The sequence below is a fragment of the Salmo salar genome, chromosome 18, assembly GCF_965601325.2.
Source record: "Salmo salar chromosome 18, fSalSal1, whole genome shotgun sequence".
NCBI classification, from domain to species: domain Eukaryota; kingdom Metazoa; phylum Chordata; class Actinopteri; order Salmoniformes; family Salmonidae; genus Salmo; species Salmo salar.
The window spans coordinates 35,266,228-35,283,039 of NC_138308.1; the positions used below are offsets into that span (position 1 = coordinate 35,266,228).

The 16,812-nt window shown below is 43.1% G+C and overlaps 1 protein-coding gene across 13 annotated transcripts in view; it reads left to right on the plus strand.

Moving 5' to 3' along the window:
* Positions 1-16,501, plus strand: part of LOC106577369 (butyrophilin subfamily 3 member A2) — a 45,525-nt gene extending 29,024 nt beyond the window's left edge. For 8 of the 13 annotated variants that reach the window (XM_082964915.1, XM_082964913.1, XM_082964920.1 and 5 more), the window contains 6 exons: positions 8,319-8,339; positions 9,181-9,201; positions 9,984-10,004; positions 10,206-10,226; positions 10,907-10,927; positions 15,554-16,501. In XM_082964915.1, the coding sequence (XP_082821041.1) occupies positions 8,319-8,339; positions 9,181-9,201; positions 9,984-10,004; positions 10,206-10,226; positions 10,907-10,927; positions 15,554-15,594 (146 nt within the window). In that variant the 3' untranslated portion in view covers positions 15,595-16,501. The remainder of the gene's footprint in view (positions 1-8,318; positions 8,340-9,180; positions 9,202-9,983; positions 10,005-10,205; positions 10,227-10,906; positions 10,928-15,553) is intronic. The other 5 variants (XM_082964921.1, XM_082964924.1, XM_082964922.1 and 2 more) reach the window with 3 other exon arrangements.
* The last annotated feature ends 311 nt before the right edge of the window (positions 16,502-16,812 follow it).

The following is a 16,812-nucleotide window of genomic DNA, read 5'->3' on the forward strand; positions in this document are numbered from 1 at the left end:
GTATGGTAACGCCATACCTGAGTCCTAGCTGACCCATAATGTATGGTAACTCCATACCTGAGTCCTAGCTGACCCATAATGTATGGTAACTCCATACCTGAGTCCTAGCTGACTCATAATGTATGGTAACTCCATACCTGAGTCCTAGCTGATCCATAATATATGGTAACTCCATACCTGAGTCCTAGCTGACCCATAATATATGGTAACTCCATACCTGAGTCCTAGCTCCGTTCTGCCACCTCTGGTCTCTTGGCCTTCCCACCACTACGGGAGGGCAGCTCCCGCTCAGTGCAGTCCAAGCTCTTCGCTGTCCTGACACCTCAATAGTGGAACCAGCTTCCCCCTGAAGCTAGGACAGCAGAGTCCCTCCCCATCTTCTGAAACTACCTGAAACCCTACCTCTTCAAGGAGTATCTTAAATTATCGCCCCCCTTTCAAACTCTGACTTTGCTGATAGCTACTTTATTGAGGAAAAGTGTACTTACTATGCCTGTGATGTGTGGTTTTCCCACCTAGCTATCTTAAGATGAATGCTCTGGATAAGAACATCTGCTAAATGACTAAAATGTAAAACAATGAACAACACAGCAGCTTTGCAGTTCTTGACGCAAACCTTGGTGCACTTAAATATTTTGTCTTGCCCATTCAACTTCTGAATGGCACACATACACAATCCATGTCTCAATTGTCTCAAGGCTTAAAAATCCTTTAATGTGTCTCCTCCCCTTCATCTACACTGATTACAGTGGATTTAATAAGGGATCATAGCTTCCACCTGGATTCCACTTGTCAGTCATGGAAAGAGCAGGTGTTCTTCATGTTTGTATACTCAGTGTATATTGGTATCATGTCCTTCTGGCATAACAAGACTTCAGCTTAAACACTCCATGTGGAATAGCTGGTTTGATGTTTAGTCGAAGAAGATGGTTGGGGGTGAGAGGCTCCAAGTCATTAGGGTCACTAGATGTTTTAGTGATATACCTGTCATTGATGATGGACTCTACTTCACAGAGCAGGGTCTGCAGTCCTTCATCATCCAGTGTCTCCTGAAGCAGTATGACACTGAGAACCCTTCTGATTGTCCTTATCTGTCTCTCCCAAATACCACCATGGTGAGATCCAGTGGGAGGGTTAAAGATCCATGTGATGCCTTTTTAGAGCACGGTGTCCTGTATCTGAGCATTATCCAAGCCCTGAATGGCTTCCTTTAGCTCATGCTCTGCTCTGACAAGGTTGGTTTCATTATCCAAGAGGATAATCTTCACTTGTCCTCTCCTGGCAACAAACCTTCTGGTAGCATTTATTCAATAGTCAGTATCCAACGAATGTGCCACTTCTATATGTACAGCTCTTATCTTCAGGCATGTAAAGATGACTCCATACTGCAGACGGTTCCTCTGTAAAGATGACTCCATACTGCAGATGGTTCCTCTGTAAAGATGACTCCATACTGCAGACGGTTCCTCTGTAAAGATGACTCCATACTGCAGACGGTTCCTCTGTAAAGATGACTCCATAGTGCAGACAGTTCCTCTGTAAAGATGACTCCATAGTGCAGACGGTTCCTCTGTAAAGATGACTCCATACTGCAGACGGTTCCTCTGTAAAGATGACTCCATACCGCAGATGGTTCCTCTGTAAAGATGACTCCATACTGCAGACGGTTCCTCTGTAAAGATGACTCCATACTGCAGACGGCTCCTCTGTAAAGATGACTCCATACCGCAGACGGTTCCTCTGTAAAGATGACTCCATACTGCAGATGGTTCCTCTGTAAAGATGACGCCATACTGCAGACGGTTCCTCTGTAAAGATGACTCCATACCGCAGACGGTTCCTCTGTAAAGATGACTCCATACTGCAGACGGTTCCTCTGTAAAGATGACTCCATACCGCAGACGGTTCCTCTGTAAAGATGACTCCATACCGCAGACGGTTCCTCTGTAAAGATGACTCCATACTGCAGACGGTTCCTCTGTAAAGATGACTCCATACAGCAGACGGTTCCTCTGTAAAGATGACTCCATACCGCAGACGGTTCCTCTGCCACGCTTCATTTCAAACGGGCCAAAGTAGTCAACGACCACATTGGAGAAAGGTGGTGTCCACGGAGAGAGACCTTTTTGTCAGTGTTCTCCTGTAGTGGTAGCTCCAACTCATCAAATCATGCTGCTCTCATCATCGACTCGTGCTGCTCTCATCATCGACTCGTGCTGCTCTCATCATCGACTCGTGCTGCTCTCATCATCGACTCGTGCTGCTCTCATCATCGACTCGTGCTGCTCTCATCATCGACTCGTGCTGCTCTCCTCATCGACTCGTGCTGCTCTCCTCATCGACTCGTGCTGCTCTCCTCATCGACTCGTGTTGCTCTCGTTATCGACTCGTGCTGCTCTCGTCATCGACTCGTGTTGCTCTCGTTATCGACTCGTGCTGCTCTTGTCATCAACTCATGCTGCTCTCATCCTTTTTTCCACATGTACAGCAACTGTGGTAGCTATGAGAACCATGCGTGGTATAGTCCCTGTTCCCAAGAACGCCAAGGTAACCTGACTAAATGACAATCGCCCCGTAGCACTTACATCGATGGCCATGAAATGCTTTGAATGGCTGGTCATGGATCACATCAATGCCATCATCCAAGACATCCTGGACCCACTCCATTCCGCCCCAACAGATCCACAGATGACGCAATCTCTATTGCACTCCACACTGCCCTTTCCCACCTGGACAAAAGGAACACCTATGTGAGAATGCTGTTCATTGACTACAGCTCATTGTCAACACCATAGTGCCCTCCAAGCTCATCACTAAGCTCAGGACCCTGGGACTGAACACCTCCCTCTGCAACTGGATCCTGGACTTCCTGACAGGCCGCCCCCAGGTGGTGAGGGTAGGCAACATCCTCCATGCTGACCCTCAACACGCCCCTCAGGGGTGTGTGCTTAGTCCCCTCCTGTACTCCCTGTTCACCCAGTCTAGTCTAGTGGGTCACCCTTAAACACTGGTACAAAGATATGTAGTCTAGTGAGTCACCCTTAAACACTGGTACAAAGATATGTAGTCTAGTGGTTCACCCTTAAACACTGGTACACTAAGAACCTGTATTCTAGTGGGTCACCCTTAAACACTGGTACAAAGATATGTAGTGTAGTGTGTCACCCTTAAACACTGGTACACTAAGAACCTGTATTCTAGTGAGTCACCCTTAAATACTGGTACACTAAGAATCTGTATTCTAGTGAGTCACCCTTAAATACTGGTACACTAAGAATCTGTATTCTAGTGAGTCACCCTTAAATACTGGTACACTAAGAATCTGTAGTCTAGTGTGTCACCCTTAAATACTGGTACACTAAGAATCTGTATTCTAGTGAGTCACCCTTAAATACTGGTACACTAAGAATCTGTATTCTAGTGAGTCACCCTTAAATACTGGTACACTAAGAATCTGTAGTCTAGTGTGTCACCCTTAAATACTGGTACAAAGATATATAGTCTAGTGGGTCACCCTTAAACACTGGTACAAAGATATGTAGTCTAGTGGGTCACCCTTAAACACTGGTACAAAGATATGTAGTCTAGTGGGTCACCCTTAAACACTGGTACAAAGATATGTAGTCTAGTGGGTCACCCTTAAATACTGGTACACTAAGAACCTGTATTCTAGTGGGTCACCCTTAAATACTGGTACACTAAGAACCTGTATTCTAGTGGGTCACCCTTAAATACTGGTACAAAGATATATATAGTCTAGTGAGTCACCCTTAAACACTGGTACACTAAGAACCTGTATTCTAGTGGGTCACCCTTAAATACTGGTACAAAGATATATATAGTCTAGTGAGTCACCCTTAAACACTGGTACACTAAGAACCTGTATTCTAGTGGGTCACCCTTAAATACTGGTACAAAGATATATATAGTCTAGTGAGTCACCCTTAAACACTGGTACACTAAGAACCTGTATTCTAGTGGGTCACCCTTAAATACTGGTACAAAGATATATATAGTCTAGTGAGTCACCCTTAAACACTGATACACTAAGAACCTGTATTCTAGTGGGTCACCCTTAAATGCTGGTACACTAAGAACCTGTATTCTAGTGGGTCACCCTTAAATGCTGGTACACTAAGAACCTGTATTCTAGTGGGTCACCCTTAAATACTGGTACAAAGATATGTAGTCTAGTGGGTCACCCTTAAACACTGGTACACTAAGAACCTGTATTCTAGTGGGTCACCCTTAAATGCTGGTACACTAAGAACCTGTATTCTAGTGGGTCACCCTTAAACGCTGGTACACTAAGAGGTGGTAATGAAGACAACCTTTGATGCCTTACCAGCATTTCAGTGATAGCATTTTGGAGTAATGTTGACAATACTGCCCATGTTGTCAGCTCCACCCTGATCTGGGTTGAAAGGCCTTCCTCCCCTAGCTGGAAGTTGCAGCTGCCTACCTTTTGGTCTTACAACTGTGTGTTAGTTGACCTACGATGAATAGAGCTGTATGTGGTGGTAGTTACAACATTCTACTTTGACCCTGGCGCTGTGCAGTATGAACAGACCTGGTGAACAATGGGGATCCCAGGTCAGCCATGGTTTGTGACTGTGTGGTATGGAGACCTGTGACAACCTGAGTGGTGGTGGGCACCATTTTGCTTTGAGTAACCTTCCCCATGGTATCGTCGGGCCTTCCCATTGCATTCAGGTATTGTTCATTCCATCATCTGATTTGTTTCCCCATTTAGCTTAGCACTGTTAGCCAATATTTCAGCTTCAAGCTCCAATTCTTTATTTTGTGCCTTGAGTTGAGCCTCCTGTTTCTCCAATGCTTGTTTCCTTTTCAATGCTTCAGCTTTAACCAGTAAGGATGCCCTTTCAGCCTCCAAATGTAGCCTGATAGATGTGGTGGATTGTCCTGAGCAGCTGCTGTGTTGTGGTCTATTTACATGTTTTGATGAGACATTGGAGATAATTGTCTGGACCTCCTCATCAGTTTCTTTGTGCCGCTGCGCATTAGTTTGCTTCTTCCATCCATGTGTCCATATTGGTTGCAAAACAATTCAGTGTTGCTGTGTTTGGGCCATACCATTCAACCTGATACTTTGTTGCCTTCTCAGCAGGTAGCAAATCCTTTATGTACTCATTGAGATCAGTGCATATCTTTGTGTCAACAAATTCAATATTTCCATCATCCCCCATAAATTGTGTGATGTAATTTCTCTTTTTAGTAAGTGCACCCAACTTAGGACTTCTAGATCCTTTGAACTTTTGCAAAGTTTCCATTGGACACATGATTCCAAGCTCCACGAGCGATCGATTCCAAGCTAACAAGTTCCACAAATTCATCCAACACACAGAGCAGAGACAAAACGGAAGACCAACCACAATTCTCTCCCCTTTATTCACAGTGAATAACTCAAATCAAACAGTCACAGAGCTTCAATAGCATCAGTTACTTCTGTCACTGGGAACATCCATTTACAGTTGAGGAGTTACAGTAGTTTTACCTTGGTCAGATGACATGTTCGACTCTTTACCTCCGGTCCGATGAGTGATCACGCTGATAAACCATTCGTCAGCGTTCCATTCAGCAAAGTTTTTTGACAAATATAAAGGCAATTCGTAATGTCGCCATCAGACGCGATTCCAAAGTAACCACAAAACAGGGAACCCAAAGCTCTGATAGTCTGGCAAATATATTTATGTTTGTTTTTACACTAAGGCTCCACGTTTCCACTATTGTAAAGTGGTTGATCCACTGGATATCATAAGGTGAATGCACCAATTTGTAAGTCACTCTGAATAGAGCGTCTGCTAAATGACGTAAATGTAATGTAAATGTAATTTCCAAGCTGACCCATAATGTATGGTAACTCCATGCCTGAGTCCTAGCTGACCCATAATGTATGGTAACTCCATACCTGAGTCCTAGCTGACCCATAATGTATGGTAACTCCATACCTGAGTCCTAGCTGACCCATAATGTATGGTAACTCCATACCTGAGTCCTAGCTGACCCATAATGTATGGTAACTCCATACCTGAGACCTAGATGACCGATAATGTATGGTAACACCATACCTGAGTCCCAGCTGACTCATAATGTATGGTAACTCCATACCTGAGTCCTAGCTGACCCATAATTCCAAAACCCTAAATAGCTATAGGAAAGGGGAACATGGGAAAAATGGGTGTGTCCAGGTGAGGCTCCATATTGCTTTCAAATACCCATGATAACCATAATACACTGCTCAAAAAAATAAAGGGAACACTTAAACAACACATCCTAGATCTGAATGAAAGAAATAATCTTATTAAATACTTTTTTCTTTACATAGTTGAATGTGCTGACAACAAAATCACACAAAAATAATCAATGGAAATCCAATTTATCAACCCATGGAGGTCTGGATTTGGAGTCACACTCAAAATTAAAGTGGAAAACCACACTACAGGCTGATCCAACTTTGATGTAATGTCCTTAAAACAAGTCAAAATGAGGCTCAGTAGTGTGTGTGGCCTCCACGTGCCTGTATGACCTCCCTACAATGCCTGGGCATGCTCCTGATGAGGTGGCGGATGGTCTCCTGAGGGATCTCCTCCCAGACCTGGACTAAAGCATCCGCCAACTCCTGGACAGTCTGTGGTGCAACGTGGCGTTGGTGGATGGAGCGAGACATGATGTCCCAGATGTGCTCAATTGGATTCAGGTCTGGGGAACGGGCGGGCCAGTCCATAGCATCAATGTCTTCCTCTTGCAGGAACTGCTGACACACTCCAGCCACATGAGGTCTAGCATTGTCTTGCATTAGGAGGAACCCAGGGCCAACCGCACCAGCATATGGTCTCACAAGGGGTCTGAGGATCTCATCTCGGTACCTAATGGCAGTCAGGCTACCTCTGGCGAGCACATGGAGGGCTGTGCGGCCCCCCAAAGAAATGCCACCCTACACCATGACTGACCCACCGCCAAACCGGTCATGCTTGAGGATGTTGCAGGCAGCAGAACGTTCTCCACGGCGTCTCCAGACTGTCACGTCTGTCACATGTGCTCAGTGTGAACCTGCTTTCATCTGTGAAGAGCACAGGGCGCCAGTGGCGAATTTGCCAATCTTGGTGTTCTCTGGCAAATGCCAAACGTCCTGCACGGTGTTGGGCTGTAAGCACAACCCCCACCTGTGGACGTCGGGCCCTCATACCACCCTCATGGAGTCTGTTTCTGACCGTTTGAGCAGACACATGCACATTTGTGGCCTGCTGGAGGTCATTTTGCAGGGCTCTGGTAGTGCTCCTCCTGCTCCTCCTTGCACAAAGGCGGAGGTAGCGGTCCTGCTGCTGGGTTGTTGCCCTCCTATGGCCTCCTCCACGTCTCCTGATGTACTGGCCTGTCTCCTGGTAGCGCCTCGATGCTCTGGACACTACGCTGACAGACACAGCAAACCTTCTTGCCACAGCTCGCATTGATGTGCCATCCTGGATGAGCTGCACTACCTGAGCCACTTGTGTGGGTTGTAGACTCCGTCTCATGCTACCATTTGAGCGAATGCACTGCCAGCATTCAAAAGTGACCAAAACATCAGCCAGGAAGCATAGGAACTGAGAAGTGGTCTGTGGTTACCACCTGCAGAACCACTCCTTTATTGGGGGTGTCTTGCTTATTGCCTATAATTTCCACCTGTTGTCTATTCCATTTGCACAACAGCATGTGAAATTTATTGTCAATCAGTGTTGCTTCCTAAGTGGAGAGTTTGATTTCACAGAAGTGTGATTGACTTGGAGTTACATTGTGTTGTTTAAGCGTTCCCTTTATTTTTTTGAGCAGTATAGAAAACCTGATTGGTCATTTAAAGGTGTTACTTCTGATGTTAGATCAGTGGTATGAGACAAGGGCCGGGATTCATTTCAAGGCGCATTAGAACACAGCACACTATAACAGAATTTTAAAAGTATTTTACGCTTGAGTCGACATGTGCAGTGTTCACCATGAATGTGATCTCTGTGAATGCTGGTGGAAAAAGCCTTTAAAAAGTCCTTTGTCAGCTGTGAAGTGCCCTGCGGTATACTGCACATTGGATTGAGTCACGACCAAGGAGTCCCAGAGAGACTACATCTTCTAGTGTTCATGTTGAATTCTCTCTAATATTCCGACTTTAAGTAGGAAAACATTTTAAGAAGGTTATTTTGAGCACATTGAAGATGTTCCTTCTGATGTTGGAACATTGATATGAGACAAGAAGTCCCAGAGAGAGACTACATCTTCTAGTGTTCATGTTAATGATGTTCTCACTGTCTTCCATCTGCTCTACATAGAGGACCTCACTCGGAAGCTCGGTAAGTAGTGTCTTCAGATCACCACTTTGCAAACATATAAACCAATGTCTCTTCAATCTAGAACTTCTAGTGTTTCTAGTGATGTTCTAGAACAGGATGTGTTGAGACTGTAGAGGACCACTAGACTATAGAGAGGTAGTCTCTGATACACCTGGATTAAATTAAGAAGTGGTGGTAGGGGACTTCTGAGTGGTGCAGTGGTCTAAGGCACTGCATCGCAGTGCTAGCTGTGCCACTAGAGATCCTGGTTTGAGTCCAGGCTCTGTCGCAGCCGGCCGCGACCGGGAGACCCATGGGGCGGCGCACAATTGGCCCAGGGTGGTCCGGATTAGGGAGGGTTTGGCCGGCAGGGATGTTCCTGTCCCATCGCGCTCTAGCGATTCCTGTGGCAGACCGGGCGCAGTGCACGCTAACACGGTCGCCAGGTGCACAGTGTTTCCTCCGACGCATTCGTGCGGCTGGCTTCCGGGTTAAGTGGGCATTGTGTCAAGAAGCAGTACGGCTTGGTTGGGTTGTGTTTTGGAGAACACATGGCTCTCGACCTTCGCCTCTCCTGAGTCCGTATGGGAGTTGCAGCGATAAGACAAGACTGTAACTACCAATTGGATATCACGAAATTGGGGAGAAAAAAAAATCTAAACAAAGTAGTAGGGTAGAATATCTTCATTGGAGAAGTTGTCTCACAGAGGTACGCTGGACTCATTTAGGTGGTGGAACTCAATTTGGATTTGTGACATTAGAGAAGTGATATGAGACAAGGAGTCCCAGAGAGAGACTACATCTTCTAGTGTTCATGTTAATGATGTTCTCACTGTCTTCCATCTACTCTACATGTTTACAGTTTACCTGAAGAAGCAGTTGGGTAAGTACAGTCCTGGCTTCAGATCATCACTTTGCTAAATTTACATAAACCGTTTTTTTTGTTTGGGGGGGGGGGGGGTTTGAGCACAAAGGGACAATCGGTAGTTGCTACATCCATTTTTGAGTTATACATGAATCATGTATATATTCTTGAAGAATATAACTTATTAATGATTAAGAGATTAGTTTAACTGTTGTACCCCATCAGAAGCCAAAATATAACCTTGTTTAATCTCAATGTTTGTAAACAAAGTAAATGTAAACAAACACTATATAGCCTCCAAACATATTTAAAACTATAATGTTGATACAGTATCATGGATGGTCAGTCCTTGCATCCATAGTTCTGTCTATGAATTTGAGAGTGATATTATTTCTCCAGCCCCTCCCTCAGCTTTCTACCAAAACAACAGTGGCTGGGATCACACTTTGTTATTGTTTCAACTTCTGATTGGCCCTAAGTGTTCCTTCTGATGTTGGAACAGTGGTAGGAGACGAGGGCCGGGATTCAATTCAAGACGCATTATAACACAGCACACTATAACAGACTTTTAAAGGTAGTTTACACTTGTCAACATGTTCAGTGTTCACCATGAATGCGATCTCCATGAATGCCGGTGGAAAATGCCTTTAAAAAGTGCATTGTCAGCTGTGAAGTAACCTGCAGTATACTGCACACATTGGATTGAATCCCGACCAAGGAGTCCCAGAGAGAGACTAGATCTTCTATTGTTCATGTTAATGATGTTCTCACTGTCTTCCATCTACTCTACATGTTTACAGAGGGCATCACTGTGGATCAGGGTAAGTAGTGTCTTCAGATCATCACTTTGATAACATTATTAGAACCACTAGTTCTCTAATTTACTAACTTTAAGTAGGACATTTTTTTAAGAAGGTTATTTTGGCCGGGCCCGAGGGCAGAGAGACGGGTCCCGGGAGCCATCTTCTAGTGTCATGTTAATGATGTTCTCACTGTCTTCCATCTACTCTACATGTTTACAGGTGACCTCACTGAGCAGCTAAGTAAGTAGTGTCTTCAGATCATCACTTTACCTGAATTATGGTCAACCATTGTATTCTTATTTGTATTTAATCTCAACTGCAATCCAGGTGATTTGGTCAGATGAAGCACAGGGATATTCACATTAATCTGTTGTATAAATAAACAACATATGACATTATATTCTCATTTGAACTTTGCTGTGCTTTAAATTAGTAGAAAGCACAGTGATAGACATTTGGGTTACAACAAAACCAAAACTCAAACATTGTTTTTCCACTGGAATTTGGTTGTGCTTTTAGATGGTTTTAAAGCATAGGGATAAGACACTGGGAAATTGTCTTTTTGAGTGGGTGAATATACTGCAGGTTGTAGTCTCATTGATCAACGTCTCATCCAAATATTACCCAGTTATCCACGTTGAAATGATGTAGTGTGTCCAGTGGGTAGTTGCTGATACACCTGGATCACTGATGGACCAGTCACATTTATTTAATTAAATTAAGAAGTGGTGGTAGGGTAGAATATCTTTATTGTAGAAGTTGTCTCACAGAGCTGGACTCATTTAGGTGGTGGAACTCAATTAGGATTTGTGACATTAATGAAGTGATATGAGACAAGGAGTCCCAGAGAGAGACTACATCTTCTAGTGTTCATGTTAATGATGTTCTCACTGTCTTCCATCTCCTCTACATGTTTACAGTTCCCCTCCCGGAGGAGTTGGGTAAGTACAGTACTTTCTTCAGATCATCACTTTGATAACATTATGTAAACCAATGTCTCTTCTATAGAAGTAACTTCTAGTGAAGTAGAAAACACATCATGTTGGGCATATTAATGTTCCCTGACTTTTATCTGATGTTGGAACATTGATATGAGTCCCAGATCATCACTTTGAAAGGTTTATGTGAACCATTTTATAAAGGAAATGTGTAATCCAATTCAAAACTTACCTTGAGGCCACAGGTATGTGATGCCCACGTCAGACACGCTTCCAAAGTAAACACAAAACAGAGAACCCAAAGCTCTGATAGTGTAAAAACAAACATAAATGTATTTGCCAGACTAAGGCTCCATGTTTCCAAAACACAGGTAATTTCATAGGATACAGAGTCCATCCATGATCAAAGCAAAAAAGTATCAGATTTAAACAGAAAACAAAAGGGTATATCATAGCAGCTTTATTAGTTCATGTAATAATGATTAAAACAACTATGGTAACTCCATACCTGTGTCCTAGCTGACCCATAATGTATGGTAACTCCATACCTGTGTCCTAGCTGACCCATAATGTATGGTAACTCCATACCTGAGTCCTAGCTGACCCATAATGTATGGTAACTCCATACCTGTGTCCTAGCTGACCCATAATGTATGGTAACTCCATACCTGAGTCCTAGCTGACCCATAATGTATGGTAACTCCATACCTGTGTCCTAGCTGACCCATAATGTATGGTAACTCCATACCTGAGTCCTAGCTGACCCATAATGTATGGTAACTCCATACCTGAGTCCTAGCTGACCCATAATGTATGGTAACTCCATACCTGAGTCCTAGCTGACCCATAATGTATGGTAACTCCATACCTGAGTTCCAGCTGACCCATAATGTATGGTAACTCCATACCTGAGTCCTAGCTGACCCATAATGTATGGAAACTCCATACCTGAGTCCCAGCTGACTCATAATGTATGGTAACTCCATACCTGAGTCCTAGCTGACCCATAATGTATGGTAACTCCATACCTGAGTCCTAGCTGACCCATAATGTATGGTAACTCCATACCTGAGTCCTAGCTGACCCATAATGTATGGTAACTCCATACCTGAGTCCTAGCTGACCCATAATGTATGGTAACTCCATACCTGAGTCCTAGCTGACCCATAATGTATGGTAACTCCATACCTGAGTCCTAGCTGACCCATAATGTATGGTAACTCCATACCTGAGTCCTAGCTGACCCATAATGTATGGTAACTCCATACCTGAGTCCTAGCTGACCCATAATGTATGGTAACTCCATACCTGAGTCCTAGCTGACCCATAATGTATGGTAACTCCATACCTGAGTCCTAGCTGACCCATAATGTATGGTAACTCCATACCTGAGTCCTAGCTGACCCATAATGCCAAAACCATAAATAGGTAGAGGAAAGGGGAACATGGGGAAAAAGGGGTGTGTCCAGGTGAGGTTCCATAGTGTTTTCAAATACCCATGATAACCATAATAGAAAACCAAAAACATGATTTCATCAACCATACTCCATAATTTATAATGCAATATTCATACTTACATTCAATCAGTCAATATTTCCTGATTTCTAATTTGGCAAAACATAAACATTTGTAATGAGACTGAAAATAAGGAATTTGTCTCTAACACATTTTATGGTTCTTCTATTTTTGAGCACATCAAAAGGTCCATCAGCAGTTGCTACAATTATTTTTGGCTTAGAAATGAATGATATGTACCCATTATTCTTCAAGAATATAACTTATTAATGATTAAAGAGCTTAGTTTAACTGTAGTACCCCATCAGACCCCAAAATATGTGCTTATTTTACTGCAATGTTTGTAAACTAAGTAAATGTAAACAAACACTGTATAGTGTCAAAACATGGTTAAAACTATCATTTTGATATCATGGATGGTCAGTTCTTGCATCCATAGTTCTGTCTGAATAGGGGGTGATTACATTTCTCCAGCCCCATCCCTCAGCTTTTTACCAAAACAGTGATGGGGATCACTCTTTTTGTCATTGTTTCAGCTGCTGATTGGTCATTTAAAGGTGTTACTTCTGATGTTAGATCAGTGGTATGAGACAAGGGCCGGGATTCATTTCAAGGTGCATTAGAACACAGCACACTATAACAGACTTTTATAAGTATTTTACGCTTGAGTCGACATGTGCAGTGTTCACCATGAATGGGATCTCTGTGAATGCTGGTGGAAAAAGCCTTTAAAAAGTCCTTTGTCAGCTGTGAAGTGCCCTGCGGTATACTGCACATTGGATTGAGTCACGGCCAAGGAGTCCCAGAGAGACTACATCTTCTAGTGTTCATGTTGAATTCTCTCTAATATTCCGACTTTAAGTAGGAAAACATTTTAAGAAGGTTATTTTGAGCACATTGAAGATGTTCCTTCTGATGTTGGAACATTGATATGAGACAAGAAGTCCCAGAGAGAGACTACATCTTCTGGTGTTCATGTTAATGATGTTCTCACTGTCTTCCATCTACTCTACATGTTTACAGAGGTCCTCAGAGAAGGAGAGGAGTAAGTAGTATCTTCAGATCATCACGTTGATACTTTTACATAAATCATTTTAGGTTCCAAAAAAGTGTTGTTGAGCACAAAGGGGCAATTGGTAGTTGATACCTCCATTTTTGGATCAATGTACCCATTGATTCTTGAAGAATATAACTTATACATGATTAAAGAGCTTAGTTTAACTGTTGTATCCCATCATAACCCAAAATATAACCTTGTTTTATCTCAATGCTTGTAAACAAAGTAAATGTAAAGAAACACTATACAGTGGGGCAAAAAAGTATTTAGTCAGCCACCAATTGTGCAAGTTCTCCCACTTAAAAAGATGAGAGAGGCCTGTAATGTTCATCATAGGTACACGTCAACTATGACAGACAAAATTTGAAAAATAATTCCAGAAAATCACATTGTAGGATTTTTAATGAATTTATTTGCAAATTATGGTGGAAAATAAGTATTTGGTCACCTACAAACAAGCAAGATTTCTGGCTCTCACAGACCTGTAACTTCTTCTTTAAGAGGCTCCTCTGTCCTCCACTCATTACCTGTATTAATGGCACCTGTTTGAACTTGTTATCAGTATAAAAGACACCTGTCCACAACCTCAAACAGTCACACTCCAAACTCCACTATGGCCAAGACCAAAGAGCTGTCAAAGGACACCAGAAACAAAATTGTAGACCTGCACAAAGCTGGGAAGACTGAATCTGCAATAGGTAAGCAGCTTGGTTTGAAGAAATCAACTGTGGGAGCAATTATTAGGAAATGGAAGACATACAAGACCACTGATAATCTCCCTCGATCTGGGGCTCCACGCAAGATCTCACCCCGTGGGGTCAAAATGATCACAAGAACGGTGAGCAAAAATCCCAGAACCACACGGGGGGACCTAGTGAATGACCTGCAGAGAGCTGGGACCAAAGTAACAAAGCCTACCATCAGTAAGGGCATTGAAGATGAAACGTGGCTGGGTCTTTCAGCATGACAATGATCCCAAACACACCACCCGGGCAACGAAGGAGTGGCTTCGTAAGAAGCATTTCAAGGTCCTGGAGTGGCCTAGCCAGTCTCCAGATCTCAACCCCATAGAAAATCTTTGGAGGGAGTTGAATGTCCGTGTTGCCCAGCGACAGCCCCAAAACATCACTGCTCTAGAGGAGATCTGCATGGAGGAATGGGCCAAAATACCAGCAACAGTGTGTGAAAACCTTGTGAAGACTTACAGAAAACGTTTGACCTGTGTCATTGCCAACAAAGGGTATATAACAAAGTATTGAGATAAACTTTTGTTATTGACCAAATACTTATTTTCCACCATAATTTGAAAAAAAATTCATAAAAAATCCTACAATGTGATTTTCTGGATTTTTTTTATTCTCATTTTGTCTGTCATAGTTGAAGTGTACCTATGATGAAAATTACAGGCCTCTCTCATCTTTTTAAGTGGGAGAACTTGCACAATTGGTGGCTGACTAAATACTTTTTTACCCCACTGTATAGCCTCCAAACGTATTTAAAACTACAATTTTGATACAGTATCAGTATCAGTCCTTGCATCCATAGCTCGGTCTATGAATTTGAGAGTGATGTTATTGCACACTGTCAACATGTGTGGTGTTTACCATGACTGTGATCTCCATGAATGCCGGTGGAAAATGTCTTTAAAAAGTGCTTTGTCAGCTGCGAAGTGCCCTGTGGTGTAGCGCACATTGGATTGAATCTCGACCAAGGAGTCCCAGAGAGAGACTACATCTTCTATTGTTCATGTTAATGATGTTCTCACCGACTTCCATCTACTCTACATGTTTACAGACATATCGTAGAATGCTAAGTTGTGTCTTCATATCAGCACTTTACTAGCATTATGTAAATGTCTCTTCCATGTAACTTCTAGTGAAGTAGAACACACACAATTATGTTCACATTCACGTTAACCACTTAGCTACCGTTAGCCACAACAAATTGGAATTAGTAACATATACATTTTACAAATTTGTAACATATTTTACATTCTGGAAATGATGTTGATGTCATCATGTCATTGTGTTTGCAATAATGCATGTTTCTCTCCACAGTGGATGTGACTCCAGACCAGGGGTGCTCAAGTCCTATTTGAGACGGTCCAGTGATACATTTCCTAGGTGGCAAAGGATCAGATGGATAATCAGCGTAGTATCAAACCCCCACCTCACAACCCCACGCAAACTGTTCACACCCCTCTTGTTGGCCAAGAGAAAATGTTGCCGTTTTAAAGCTCATTTCCTGCAATTCTACACATTTTGCATGGGGGCAGAGATTTTTTGGGGGCTGTTTTAAAGTTGATTTCCTGCAATTCTACACATTTTGCATGGGGGCAGAGATTTTTTGGGGGCTGTTTTAAAGCTGATTTCCTGCAATTCTCCACAGTCTTCCATGTCTTATGTGTGTTTATATGATACCAGGGGTCGAAGCCCAACCAAGTAAAAAAAAAGAGCCCATTCTGCTCCTTCACTGAGAAACTCTCCATTCTTCAGCCCTGGTGTTATTGATAGTATCTCAGTGGTCATCTGTCCTGTAGATGTCACTGACGGACTGTTTTAAAACAAACAAGGCAGGTATAAACAGTTAATAAAAGCATGTAATAGGAGAGAGTTCATGTACATGAGTTCTCAGATTTCCTATCAGTCTTTTGTTGTTGTAGAGTGGGCCAGTTTACTGTTTATTGGATAGGACAGAGAGGTAAAGGTAGGAATGTTGAAAGAGCAATGGGTTGGATCGGAACCCATTCTGGTACTGGACATCCCAGACCACTGATTATTTGACTAATCTTTGACGTGTCTTTCACCCGTCCCTTGGACTGTTCTGTCTTGAGGAGAATGCGCTATATATTTTTATTCTCTGTGTTTTCTAACAGTATTTGTTCTGTATCCATTCTGCTGTGTGCTTCTATATTTAGTTAAGTATGTAGCATCAACACAAAATAAATGTTTAGAAATGTATCATTTGATTATAACATTTTCCAAATAAAGTGTGTTTTATCTCCATCATTGTCATCAGACTACTGTACTACCACATCCCTAGTCTCAGGTGGCCGTCCCTAGTCTCAGGTGGCCGTCTCTAGTGGCCGTCCCTAGTCTCTAGTGGCCGTCCCTAGTCTCAAGTGGCTGTCTCAAGTGGTCGTCCCTAGTCTCTAGTGGCTGTCTCAAGTGGCCGTCCCTAGTCTCAAGTGGCCGTCCCTAGTCTCAAGTGGCCACCTCTAGTGGCCGTCTCTAGTGGCCGTCCCTAGTCTCTAGTGGCCGTCCGTAGTCTCAGGTGGCCGTCCCTAGTCTCAAGGAGCCGTCCATAGTCTCAAGTG